The sequence below is a fragment of the Lipomyces chichibuensis genome (assembly GCF_038497645.1).
Source record: "Lipomyces chichibuensis strain CBS 12929 unplaced genomic scaffold V1513scaffold_69, whole genome shotgun sequence".
Taxonomy (NCBI): domain Eukaryota; kingdom Fungi; phylum Ascomycota; class Lipomycetes; order Lipomycetales; family Lipomycetaceae; genus Lipomyces; species Lipomyces chichibuensis.
In genome coordinates, this window is record NW_027117521.1 from 12,569 (window position 1) to 25,088 (window position 12,520).

At 44.3% G+C, this 12,520-nt stretch overlaps 4 protein-coding genes across 4 annotated transcripts; 2 read left to right on the forward strand and 2 right to left on the reverse strand.

Moving 5' to 3' along the window:
• Positions 1-1,016: 1,016 nt before the first annotated feature.
• Positions 1,017-2,927, reverse strand: V1513DRAFT_454177 (RNA polymerase II transcription factor SIII subunit A-domain-containing protein). The gene is made up of 6 exons (XM_066899346.1): positions 2,882-2,927; positions 2,622-2,659; positions 2,270-2,549; positions 2,142-2,215; positions 2,063-2,086; positions 1,017-2,006 (listed from the first exon to the last, which is right to left on the reverse strand). The coding sequence occupies exons 3-6, from the start codon at positions 2,442-2,444 to the stop codon at positions 1,296-1,298; spliced, it is 984 nt and encodes a 327-aa protein (XP_066750645.1). The 5' UTR covers positions 2,445-2,549; positions 2,622-2,659; positions 2,882-2,927; the 3' UTR covers positions 1,017-1,295.
• Positions 2,617-6,044, forward strand: V1513DRAFT_406469 (uncharacterized protein). The gene is made up of 3 exons (XM_066895637.1): positions 2,617-3,060; positions 3,110-3,828; positions 3,877-6,044. Exons 1-3 carry the CDS (start codon positions 2,710-2,712, stop codon positions 5,915-5,917), a joined length of 3,111 nt encoding a protein of 1,036 aa, XP_066750646.1. The 5' UTR covers positions 2,617-2,709; the 3' UTR covers positions 5,918-6,044.
• V1513DRAFT_481677 (uncharacterized protein) lies at positions 5,862-7,715 on the reverse strand. The gene is made up of 5 exons (XM_066900364.1): positions 7,237-7,715; positions 6,954-7,175; positions 6,702-6,928; positions 6,262-6,597; positions 5,862-6,223 (listed from the first exon to the last, which is right to left on the reverse strand). Exons 1-5 carry the CDS (start codon positions 7,265-7,267, stop codon positions 6,020-6,022), a joined length of 1,020 nt encoding a protein of 339 aa, XP_066750647.1. The 5' UTR covers positions 7,268-7,715; the 3' UTR covers positions 5,862-6,019.
• Positions 7,716-7,794: 79 nt separating this feature from the next.
• Positions 7,795-9,464, forward strand: V1513DRAFT_461041 (arginine-tRNA-protein transferase; the record flags this gene model as incomplete). The annotated part of the gene is made up of 6 exons (XM_066899879.1): positions 7,795-7,961; positions 8,019-8,040; positions 8,104-8,276; positions 8,333-8,850; positions 8,904-9,295; positions 9,351-9,464. The coding sequence occupies 6 exons, from the start codon at positions 7,795-7,797 to the stop codon at positions 9,462-9,464; spliced, it is 1,386 nt and encodes a 461-aa protein (XP_066750648.1).
• Positions 9,465-12,520: the final 3,056 nt, after the last annotated feature.

The following is a 12,520-nucleotide window of genomic DNA, read 5'->3' on the forward strand; positions in this document are numbered from 1 at the left end:
TAGTTATAGACAAAGTTGTAGAAGTGTCGAGCAACAATATGAAGGTAATATGACGATTAGGCCATTTGATGGTTAAGAAACCTGCTTCTAGACTGGCCAGATCCCACTAAACATCCCTTCAATGATGAGCAGAAGGACACTCAGATCAATCTCATAAATAAATAGAGCTATAATCTATTGACACGCATAATAATTGACAAAAAATCGCTCATCAAGTCAGTAAGATTAAGTCAACGTCTCTAGGCATATTTTCGGGCCCATACATGCATGGGGTTGGTAGCTACTAACTAGTATGAATTACACATTATGATTATTGAATAATCGTATCACATAATATCGATACACTATTACAAATTAAATTTGTTACTCAGCCTCTGTTGTGACAAATTCACAACTTGAGGGCCACACTAATTTCTTGCGAAAACGCACCGGAAGAAGCACTCAAACAGCTGCCGTTTCATTGTTGACTGCTGTCTCTGCGGAGTGACGTCCCCTGTGGTGGCCGCAGCGGCAGCCTGCTTTTCAGATATCGGTAAAAAAGCCACCGGGCAATCTGCTCTTTAAACGCACGTGAGTACTTCTGCAAATTCGTACAATCTGGTCAATTGCTAACATTCCAATGGCAGCAGATGATGATGGGCAAGCGCGTGGCAGGGCTGGGTCCAAGATGGTAAGAACCAAGCCACATGCTTTACTACCGGTGCCAGCGACGCCTTGTCCACAGGTGTCAAGAGGGGAGCCTTGACAGGCTCATCAGGAACAGTGTTAGGTTTTGCCTCCGGGATTCTTTGTTTCCCCCTGGGTTTTTTTTGTTCCTGGAGGATTTCCCTACGCTCTTGTCCATATGGATGTCCTTTTATATAGATTATCGTTTATACATATGCGAGCGCATCTACTCGCATTTCCAGGAGGGTAGCTGTGCGCTGAGGCTTGTCTCCTTGCCATCTGGTCTTGCCAGGTGGCATGCAGGGCGGGACCACCAGTCTCGACATTTTGTTCGTAATGTTCAAAATAAGGTGGCCGACTAATACAAGTGTGTATTTGATGTTCCTCTAATGGGTTGATCATAGAGTCAAGATTAAGGTTTAACTTCAAGAAATCATTAGTTGAAGAGACCAGTGATAATTTACCATTATCAAGGTCTGATCTTAATTTCTTTTGCAATAAGAGTAGCAAATGCACCCTCAAAGTATATTCCTTCCCCTATCAAGCATATATGGTACGCAGTCATAGCAAGAGCTCCTTGAACCTTACTAACTCCGAATCCAATAATTACCATCCAGTATGAATAAATATTATGATTTTTTATGAGCCATTTTTGAACGTAACAATGGAGACGCAACTTGTCGGGCTTCCCGTGTAGACGGCTGCAGTTGGAAGTTTGGCTTGTGAGGCGACAAGCTGTCGAAGAAGGACAATTTCTGTTGTGACTGGACAGTTTGCGCAGACTTATTCCTCGGATCTTCCCGCAATGTTGGACTTGTTGGAAATGCAGCTGTTCTCCGAGAAAAGTCACGTCTTTTCAGCTGATTATTTCTCTCCGCGATTCTTTGGTTCAATTTGTCCTGTCTCCTTCTCTCCGCCTCTTCATGACTCATGGGCTCTGTTGTCGGATTCCTAGTTGATGTAATCTTGATGTTGTCTGACGAGAAAATTGGATTTGACATGGACTCCATCCTTGCTCGCTTGACTACACTCATCTTCTTTAACGCCGCTGTGGAGCTCTGTTGCAAGAGTCGTTTCTTTCGTCTCTGGACTTCCATAGGGTCCTCAAATATATCCAGTGTCACAATCCTCTTCTGCGCTTTTTCTCGTTCTAGCGCTTCGTACTGCGCTTTAACTTTTTCGGACGTCTTCTTGAGGCGCACCTGGCGAGCTTCAAGCAGCCTATAGTATTGCTTTCGAACGTCTCCCTTTTTCTGAACATCCAGCTCCTGTATTTCTTGCTCGCTAAATGTATCTCGTAGAAAGTTTTCCCACAGCTCATCGGCTTCGAGTTGGATATGCTGTTGATTTGCGTTAGCGACAATGCATGTACCACCAAGTAGTTACTGAAGCTCACAGGACTATTCTGTTCAACAGTAATCTAATGAGCCATATTAACATTTGTAGTACGCAAAGTCTCATGATATTTCACGCACCAACTGGCTAGGTCCCATTCTGCTCAAAACGGGCCTTATGATATCGTACGGAATGTCGCCAACATCAATAATACCTAACGATAGTGATTAGCAACATGTTCCACACTCTCCTCACGAAGATACCTTACGATTTGCATGAAACATGCATGTCTGCAGGCATATCTGGAACAACGACATCGGTCCTTCTGATTCGATATTGCCGGGCTTGATGCCGAGCACGGCTTCCTTCTCGGCGGAACTCAGTGCGCCAACCGTAGTCATTGACTCCTCTGCCTCCTCCACGTCATGTTGCGCGTTACCCATAATCCTCTGGATATCACACTATATTCATAAACTTTAAAAGTAGTTGTGGAGATCACTGACATTAGCTGGATAAATATCTCGTAAAGTGCTCCCTAAGAGTCGTTCCTTATAGGGTTACGAATATCGTTAGGTCATGATGACGCAAATACTAAATCCCAACTATGTCGCCACGCTCACCCGTATTGCTCTTCAACTCATTCTGCAACCAAATATATCTATATTATATGTATGTTAACTATCAATTAGCAAAATTAAATGTTAATGGATGCCACGCCGTCACCCACCACCTCTAGCTAATCCAAAGTTCGCCGCAGCGCTTGCGAACCATACGTTCGACCACGAAGATGGCGCAGAATACGCCGGTTCTGAGTTTGGTGGGTTTGGCGAGTATTTCCGCAACAAGAAAATCAAGCTCCAGAATCTAGACGCACACATACGTGGATTTGATAGTGGTAGCGAGAGGCCGCCAATATTCAAGGGATGCATAATTCATGTGAATGGATATACGAAACCCAGTATTGGAGAGATCCACAAGTTGGTAGTAATTTACGGTGGCGTTTTTAGTCAGTATATGGATAGTAAGACGGCCGTTACACACATAATTGCCTCATCTTTGGTGCGTATTTGAGACGTTTGTTTTAAGAGAGGATCTAACGTGAATACAGACTCCAAAGAAGATGGTCGAGTTTGGTCGGTATAGAATCGTGAAACCGGAGTGGATTACCCAGAGTATTGAAGCTGGCAAACTTCTTCCATGGCATGACTTTCGGGTTATTCAGCCATCAGAATCTCAAAGACGGCTTACTATTGCTACAGTTGCTAACCAACAAGAAAATGAGCAAAGCAAGCAATCAAATCCGTCGCCAGTCGTTTCGCCTGTGAGATCGCCACTGATTCCTGTAACAGTTTCTCCATCGAGGACTCAGGAGAAGGCATTTGATACACCGTCGAGGAAATCGTCGCCTCTGATAATGCTATCCAAGTCATCAGAAAAGTTTACGTCATCGGAAGAACACAACGCGGTTTTGCTCGCCAATCCAAATACTCGGAACTCCTCGGTTTTGAATCCAGATTTCCTGAAGACATACTACGGGCAATCGCGACTTCATCATTTAAGTACATGGAAGGCAAATTTGAAGCTCAAGTTTCAAAGTCAGATTTCAGCCTCATCGCCACCGGCGTCAAAACGTCCTCTGGACTGCCCAGCTGATACTCGTGTTATATTTCACATTGATTTTGACTGCTTCTTTGCATCCATAGCAGTTAGATGTCGACCGCAGTACGCAGATAAACCCGTATGTGTGGGGCATGGTGGAAATCAGAATTCGGAAGTCGCAAGCTGCAACTATGTTGCGAGAGCTTTTGGCGTGCGAAATGGCATGTGGTAAGTTAGCAGCATATATTCCCAGAGATGTTGTCTAATAAATGCCAGGATGCGACGTGCAAAAGAGCTCTGTCCGGATCTAATAACACTTCCGTATGAATTCGACGCTTACGAAGAAGCATCAAGCCATATGTATAATGTACTAATTGGTATTGGTGCCGACAAAATCGAAGCTGTGTCGATAGATGAGGCCTTGCTTGACGTTACATCCCTCTGCTGGTCCCCCAATGACGACGAAATTCAAGCAAAATCGCTTGGCCTTGCCAAGTCGATCCGCAATAGAGTATTTGAACTCACGCAGTGTCATGTTAGTGTAGGTATAGGTGGCAATATATTGCAATCTAAACTTGCTACCAAATGGGCTAAACCTGCTGGTCAGTATCGCGTTCGACCGAACGAAATTGCGCAATTGATGAAGGGATTGCAGGTTGTGGATCTTCCCGGCATTGGATACAGTATTGGCGCTCAGCTGAATGAGAGATTCCATATCGACCATGTAGGCGATATTCTCACCGTGCCAAAGTCAACGCTTCAAAGTATCGTAGGTGGAAAAACTGGAGACAAACTTTATTCATATGCCCGTGGCGAAGATTTTAGCGAAGTCGGCGAGATTCCAATGAGAAAAAGTGTTAGCGCAGAAGTCAATTGGGGAGTACGCTTCGAAGCAAAAGAGCAGGTTGACACATTTCTCGGGTCACTGGCGGGCGAATTAGCAAATCGTCTTACAAATCTGGCCGTGATCGGTACCAACCTGACGCTGAAGGTGTATAAGCGCTCCGAGAATGCCCCTCTGGAACCGGCCAAATATCTTGGTTGCGGAGAGTGCGACGCGTTCAGTAGGTCGTACACTACGGCGTCTCCTACATCCGATCCGCGTGATATTAGTCGAATCGCAATCTCCCTGCTCTGCAAGCTTCAGATTCCAGTTGGGGATATACGAGGACTCGGCTTGCAAATGACGAAATTGGTTTCGGCACATGGACAAGATGGCAAGCAGGTTACCCTTTTCCAAACGAATGGCGGGCCGAAAAAGAGTGACATCGAAGTTGCGAAAGAAAAACTAGAAAATTTGGAAGCTGAATATAGCATGGACAATGACCCTGTATCCACGATGCACCAACCTATTACTTCGAAATTGGCCACCAAGCAACCTACGCAGTATCTCGTTCCTACACAGGTAAGCCAGGAAGTGCTGCGAGAACTTCCAGAGGACATTCAGAAGAAAATTTTAGAGAGCCGTCATTCTAAATGTTCACTGGTTCACAACTTCATGCCCAAGTTGAAAGATGAGTCGCAGGTCACATTTGAAATACCGTCCCATTCTAGCATTGATCCAGACGTGTTATCCGAATTGCCCATTGAGATCGTGAAAGAGCTTGAGGAACAATATCGAGAGGGTAATGTTACTTTTCGAAGCCCGGCTAAGAGGAGAGGAATTCAGGAACCGAATAAGAGGAAATTTCCAAGGCCAACCAAAAAAGCGAACTCAAAGAAATCTTGGAGCTCGAATACGATTGGCAGACCTGGAACTGACTCCAAACTACTAAGCCACGAGAAATTGACCCTTGATAGTCGCAACTGGGAGGCGCTAAATGTTGACCAGGATATTCTCAGAGAATTACCCGAAGACATTCGCAACGAGATTCTGGAAGAACGGAAACGTCATCTGCTCAACTCACCAGCTGAGAAACAGAACGAGGAATCAGAAGCGTCGACTACTATCCAATTACAACATCCAATACTTACATTCCAAGGAAAGAATCAAATTGATAATTTAAGAGATTTATTACGGACTTGGTTGTCGTCATCTCTCGCAGAAATGCAAGGGCCTCACATGGATGATGTTTTTCTCCTCGAGAAGTACTTGTCTCGAGTAGTTACAGAGGAAAAAAATTTGAATAAAGCAGTAGAACTGGTGAAGTGGATGAATTTTCAGGTGGAGAATGTATTACGCGAGAGAGAGATGGATGATAATTTGGAAAGGTGCCAGGAGGTGTTGTTTGAATGGCTTGATACTACTGAAGGTTTGCAGAAGGCAGTGTCTATTGCAGCCGAGACTAGGGGACTTTATAATATCCAATTTCGTTGAAGGTTTGATTGATTACGACTTCCAGTGGTTTAAAGTATGGGTTGTAAGCTTCTTAATGTAGTATTCACTATTTGGAGATACTCATTCACAGACATGGGCTGTCTAATATAAAAAGTCTGCCTCCTTGTCAGTTTGAAAGCTGTCATTTTCGTATTCGTACTTGTAATCGGCCATCTGATAACATGCTGGCAATAACATGATCGGGTCCAAATTATAATCTATTCTGGAGTTGATAATAATGGCATGAGAGATCTCGACAGCTCTAGTGCCGCCTTCATTAAATGAGAGTCCAATGGCAGCGCAAATCTTATGACGATCGAACTCATAATGTCAAAACCTGGAACGATATTGTTACCCAATTCAATCGTTTTGAAGATTTTGTCATCGATCCGAAATCGAGGTGTGCGCCTTTTTTTTCCGGCAGTCAGCGGAGTGTCAAGCTTATTCTGCTCAAACAGAATAATCTCATCTAACGAGCGGTTGGAATGTTTCTGAGCATAATCAGCAGAGTCTGAACGCAATGGGACCTTTATCGACCTGAGCTTGATATTCACAATTCCAACTATTCGTGAAATATCATCGACCTGATCTGAAATACATACCTCAAAAGGGCGATGTTCGCCAATCGAATTGTCGTACAGGATCCTCTCAGCTTCTATCGGAACGTCGACGTATGTATGCTTGGAGGACAATGAAATTAGATTTTTTTAGTCCAGACTTTTGGTAAAGCCCCTCGGACAAAGTACTCTCTCTGTTAACTTGTCGTATTTTGCGTTTTGTAGACTTCGACCAAATTCCTGCTGTCGCGATAATAAAGCAGAGCAGATGAATGCACCAGCGTAGCGGGAATCAAGGTGTCTGTGCGCGATACGACTTCCATTGAAAAATCCACGACGAGACGATAATCAACATACCTACTACGGTAGCAAGACGTGTAGGTGGCAGACAGGTGCGCACTAAGCCAACATCCACTGCTGATTGTCGGCACGTCCATCTGAGAAACGGAACTAGCTGTACTGGCCGCAATGGGCTAGACATGTGCGCTCTGAGTATACAGGGACTTGAATTGTGAATAATAGGATATGCTCGCCAGGAGATAATGTCCGCATACGAATATCGCTCAGTGACGCGGTATGTCGTCTGAACGTTGTGACTATTCGCGCAGTGAATGACATTCCCTTAAAGCGGACGGAAATGTCTTCACTGCTAGTCGGGTCGTCCAGAGTGAGGCTGGCCCTGCCAGTCAGTGGACTGCCCGCTGACACCACCGGATTATTAAATTTCAACACGCGTTAGCATCCTAGACGAGGGCTGGACACCTGATATCGTCGGGTTTTGCCCAGATCGCATATCGTATCGCGTATATCGTCCAAAATACGAAATATATTGCCAAAGGCGATACGGGGGAGGTAATGTGGTGACCAATCAAACATTCAGAAGTATAAGTAGGGGTCGCAAACTGCTTTTAATAACTTCAATTGACAGAACTCTATTGAGTAGGACATCCAGTTTTAATCGACCTTGGCTATCAAAATTATCCATTTGCCTATACCAAATCCCAATGCTAAAAAATCCTTCCGCGCAGTTGAGACGCAAGTCACGCACCGTATAACCTTCTTCCCCTGTATCCCTCGCGAAGTCGACGATTACTTCCTCAATGATGGTAGTGATGAGGAAGCGGAGCCTGAAGATCGACTTCCGAAAATACCTCTATTAGATTCAGAATCAATGATTGATGATCTGTCGATAATCGGCTCGGAGTTGTGGCTGTGCGCTGCTAGGCGCGATGAGACAAGCCACTGTTCACTTCAAATCAGATATGGAGGCAACCCAGGCCGCCAGGCTTCGCGCGAGACATCAATCAACACAGCCAAAATATGCTGCTTGAAGATACTCCGATTGCGGCCGTCCTTCCGGGACACTACATAGGCGAGCGCAGATGCGGATATTGCCATCGCTCATCCGGTAGTTGCGTCTTCGGATTCACTTCGGTGTCAATGACAGTCGATCTCTATCAGCGCCTTATGGACCGCGGATTTAGAAGGTTTGCATTACAACACAGTCGCTGCTAAAATAGGTGTTAACCTGTCTACATGCTTAGGTCCGGGACGTTTCTTTACAAGGTGAGGTTTCTTTCTTGAATTATCAAAGATGAGCGGGAGCACGCGGTTGACAGATTTTTGGAGCCCGATCTCCTCAACTCATGCTGTCCGCAATACACCATTCGTCTGAAGGCGGCTGATTTCAGGCCGTCAAAGGAGCATCGGCAGGCAATCAATCGGTTCAACAGATTTGTAGTAGGCACGCAATACGAAGAAGCGCTGAGACGTCATAATTCGTCGTCGCACTCGGCGTCTCCGTATGTTTTCTTTGTGGCTAATAACTCGACGGGACTACTAACTCTTTGTGACACAGAGTCGGCAAGCACAATCCGCAATTTGATCTTATCTCCACAATACACCGTGCTGAGTACGACCATCTTCCACAAGAACTCGCTCACGTCCCCACTGCGCACAAGTTCGCGGTTCGCCTGGCACCACCAGACTGCACTGATGAAAAGTTCGAGCTATACAGACATTACCAGAAAACGTGCCATCATGAGCCAGATAGTAAGATTACCAAGCACGGCTTCAGACAATTTCTTTGCGGACGGCCATTCGAATTTGAGCGAGATTACGATCCTTACGACATGGAGAACTTTGTATCAGCAGATGGATCACAGCCAGCAAAGAAACGACTAGGGCTATGGCACCAGATGTATTATTTGGATGATCAATTGATAGCCATGGCCGTCTTGGACATTTTACCGGATACAATCTCAGGTGTGTACTTTATGTGCAGAGAGGAATACTCGAAGTACAGTCTCGGAAAGCTGAGTGCATGTCGTGAGATCGCACTGTCTCTTGAGGAACAGCGGACATACTACCACATTGGTAAGGACTGCTCTAGAAAATATTATCGGTTCTATGCTGATGTAATCGATCAGGTTTGTATATCTACAGCTGTCAGAAGATGAAGTACAAGGCGTCATTTGGCCCAAGTGAGCTTCTGGATCCAGAGCTCTATCATTATTTTTCGTTTGATAAATTTGCGGCTGAATTCGAAAAATCTGAGTACGTATCTTTTGCTCAAAGTCACAAAGGGCGAGACTCTCCAAAAGGTCTGAGAAAGTCAATATCGTCGGCTACAAAGATGTCTAGTCGAAAAGATGAGGAGCGATATGAAGATGAAGACGTAGATGAGGAGGACCATATGCAAGTAATACAGACTGTATTCGATACAGACATGCCAGGGGTAGCAGGACACGAGGAAATCGAAAGCAGCATAGATATGTCAAAAGTCCGGCTCATTATCCAGAAGTATGTATTTACTGGGGAGGTAAACGATCATGTTCATCCTGGGTTTGCGTTTGCTTTTCTAACCTACTCTGTAGAACTTATCCAATGAGCATCCAACTGTTTTTGCAAAGTTATTGGAACCGATTCTACAAATGGCTGCAGTTATGGGTTTGGATCTGTTTTATGAAGTTTTTCTGTATTTCCAATAGGTCATGGGGCAATATATAGTACCGAGAATATGATGTCGAATCAATTTATTGGAGTAACGGTTGATTGTGTGGCAGGGCTGTTCCGAATACGAATATTCGCATGTAATCACGTGCTCAGGTAAGGTGCTTCAATAATTCACAGTTTAGAGCCAAGTTAGCCTCTTGCGATGTAAGGAGTAGATTGATAACGAGGTGAGCACTGATTTCCTCCGTGACCTAGTCAGAGGTTGTTTCCAGCACATAGTTAGAGATGTATTATCCTCGAGGCTGGCGCAACATCAGCCAGAGCACGACCAATAACCCCGACTATCATTATCTTGCCGAACTATCTACTCTTAACTATTTGACCCAATAAATTGAAATGGAGACCAGAAGAAACCGCCAAGATTAGCTAGCACTGAATGATGGCTACGACACTGAAACTCATTGACTCAAACAGATAGTCGTTGTTCTAGCCCAATTGCAGATGCCACAGACCTATTAATATTCCATTGGTCAGCCAGAGTTATACGCAGATGTTGATTCAATTCTTCAGCTTTCTGACTCTGAGATTCTCTCTTCCGAACCGGTGTGAAAACCGCAAAGTCTCAACTCAACCATTGGGGGCTCATCCGTGAGTCAGAAGGGCGAAAAAATCATGGTTTTGCAAGGATTACCTGTATGGGATTTGACAACCGCATCAAAAAGAGGAAATTTGTGGATAGAATCATCCGATGTGCAGTAGTTGACGACAGTACTGGAAAGGAATGTAGTTGAAGTACGACCGAATCCAAAGGCAGTCCTCTTCCATCAACGTTAGTTGCCATCTAAAGGAAGTTCATTCGATACTGCTACCGGGCACCAAACAAGCCGTCCTTTCCTTTCATCAAAGGGTACTATTACTCGCTTTCTCCAAAAAGGAAGGAGAATGCAAATCTGACCTACAAACAGGTTCTAGAGAAGAACATTTTATTTGCTGGGTGATAGCATTTTATCAGTCACCGCAGTTTCAGCAAATATTCAAAGATGTACCGGGAAGCTTACTCCCTTTCACCTCGCGGCATACAATGCGCCGGAGAATTATGGATGGCTTTAAACTATACAGAGCGTAATCGAAGGAAAATCTTTCAGCGGGATGCAAAACAATCGCACTATCTCTTGATGTCTAGACTAGAGAACCGGGGGCCCCCAAACCTGAACCCTAAACCCTAACATCATAAATTCACAAGCCAATATTTGGCGTGATTAGCCATTTGGTTACTGAGAATTTCGAATACCGAGAAAAAGTCCTAGCATTTAAGGGGCTTGAAGGACCACATAGCGGAGGGAATCTCGCCGATACGGTAAAAGAGCTGCTTATAGAGTTAGACCTTGGGGTGTATTAGGGAATACGAATATCGGCAGGATTTCCCAATATTCGTATTCGATATTCGACTTTTCGAATAATATTCGATATTTGTATTCGACAGATAAGGTTTAGGACGGATAACAATAGATATGGCCAAATCACGTGAAGTTAAACATATTCTCTTCTATGCAGCGCTAATCTCAGCCTGGCCTAGAGGGCGGGACGCCGAGCAGATCGGACAACTAATGCTATAGCTGGCAAATGCCTGTATACGAAAGCTTAGTGATTCTTGCAGTTTAAAATCCCAGTAAATCCATTTCTATACGGTGATTACGTAATATTTTGTCGAATATCGAATATCGGCACGATATGTCGAATATTCGATTCGACGGTCGAAGAATGCTTCGAATAATATTCGATATCGGTATTCGACGTCGGGGCATTGGCCGATATCGTATCCGACGCCGATAATCGGTCGAATAATATTCGGCAAGTCGACGAATATCGTCTACAGCCCTAGGGTGGCAGGAAAGAAGTGACGTTGTTGCCAACAGCACACGATGTGTTGGCAAATTTTCCTTCTTTTCTTACTGCTCTCTTTGTATTTGTACACGTAACAGTAGGGCTGGACACGATATTGCCTACAAGGCGATATCGCCTTGTATCGTGTCGTCGGCGATGCGATATCGTCAGAGGAAAACTCCTGGCGATATTTTAGGCGATATAATTAGGGATCGGCACGGATAATATCCAGGCCAAATTTTCCTTATCCCATATCCGTATCCGTATCCGTATCCATAATCCGTATCCGTAGTATCCACGGATTGATCACGCGATTATAAGCCTTTGCTCAGTCGTGCAATCGTATGATAACAGTGAATGGCTATGTTAATAATTATATTTTTTAATTATAAAAACTCAAATGTGGGTCTATTTATATTAAAATCATTGCAAAGAACTAGGCTGAGGAAAATGGAACCTAAATCCAAAAATGTCATGTGAGTCACGTGACGACAATTTGGAGACGTATTCAGCAAATCTAGTGGGAATTAAGTGAGAATTAAGTGAGAATGAAGTGAGAATGAAGTGCTTGATACGTGACGGCAATCAGGACACCGTAACTCCAAAAACAGGCCCTTAGTCAGTGGTATCCGTGGATATATCCATGGATATGACTAATCAGTCTTGTCTTATCCGTATCCGTATCCATATCCGTGTATATCCATAAGTTATCCATATCCGTATCCACGACGGATATCCACGGATATATCCCGTTATCCGTCTATCCGTGCCGATCCCTAGCGATATTATCGCCTAGAATATCACTAAGACAATACGATATACGATATGATGGTGAATATCGTATCGTATCGCCTCAAAGCGCGTGTGACTCTCTAGCTGTAACGGGATTCGGCCACTTAAGATCTCGGCTCCATTTTTAAAACACACTTTGCCACTTTGCAGCTTGAAACCAATTTCAAATGCTAGAACTCTACTGAAAACTTCATCAGTGGCCTCAATTTCTGCTATCTGCAAAGAAAGTAAAACAAACTGTTAGACACTGGGATCTGGTATAGACAAACGGATAGTTTTGATAGTCAAGTTCGATTAAAACTGGATGTCCTACTTCAATAGACTCTTGTCAATTGATGTTATCCAAAGGAGCTTGCGACCCTTACTAATACTTCTAGTGTTAGATTGGTCACACCATTACCCTCCCCCCGTATCG

Bases quoted from the DNA above. Each gene is read 5' to 3' on its own strand.
- V1513DRAFT_406469 (XM_066895637.1), top strand. From the start codon at position 2,710: ATGCCACGCCGTCACCCACCACCTCTAGCTAATCCAAAGTTCGCCGCA. The intron at 3,061-3,109 runs GTGCGTATTTGA...ACGTGAATACAG, and splicing joins ACATAATTGCCTCATCTTTG to ACTCCAAAGAAGATGGTCGA. The intron at 3,829-3,876 runs GTAAGTTAGCAG...AATAAATGCCAG, and splicing joins GGCGTGCGAAATGGCATGTG to GATGCGACGTGCAAAAGAGC.
- V1513DRAFT_454177 (XM_066899346.1), bottom strand. From the start codon at position 2,444: ATGGGTAACGCGCAACATGACGTGGAGGAGGCAGAGGAGTCAATGACT. The intron at 2,216-2,269 runs GTAAGGTATCTT...CACTATCGTTAG, and splicing joins ATGCATGTTTCATGCAAATC to GTATTATTGATGTTGGCGAC. The intron at 2,007-2,062 runs GTGAGCTTCAGT...GCAAATCAACAG, and splicing joins CTGTTGAACAGAATAGTCCT to CATATCCAACTCGAAGCCGA.
- V1513DRAFT_481677 (XM_066900364.1), bottom strand. From the start codon at position 7,267: ATGCGATCTGGGCAAAACCCGACGATATCAG. The intron at 7,176-7,236 runs GTGTCCAGCCCT...CGGTGGTGTCAG, and splicing joins GCAAAACCCGACGATATCAG to CGGGCAGTCCACTGACTGGC. The intron at 6,224-6,261 runs GTTCCAGGTTTT...GATCGTCATAAG, and splicing joins TTGAATTGGGTAACAATATC to ATTTGCGCTGCCATTGGACT.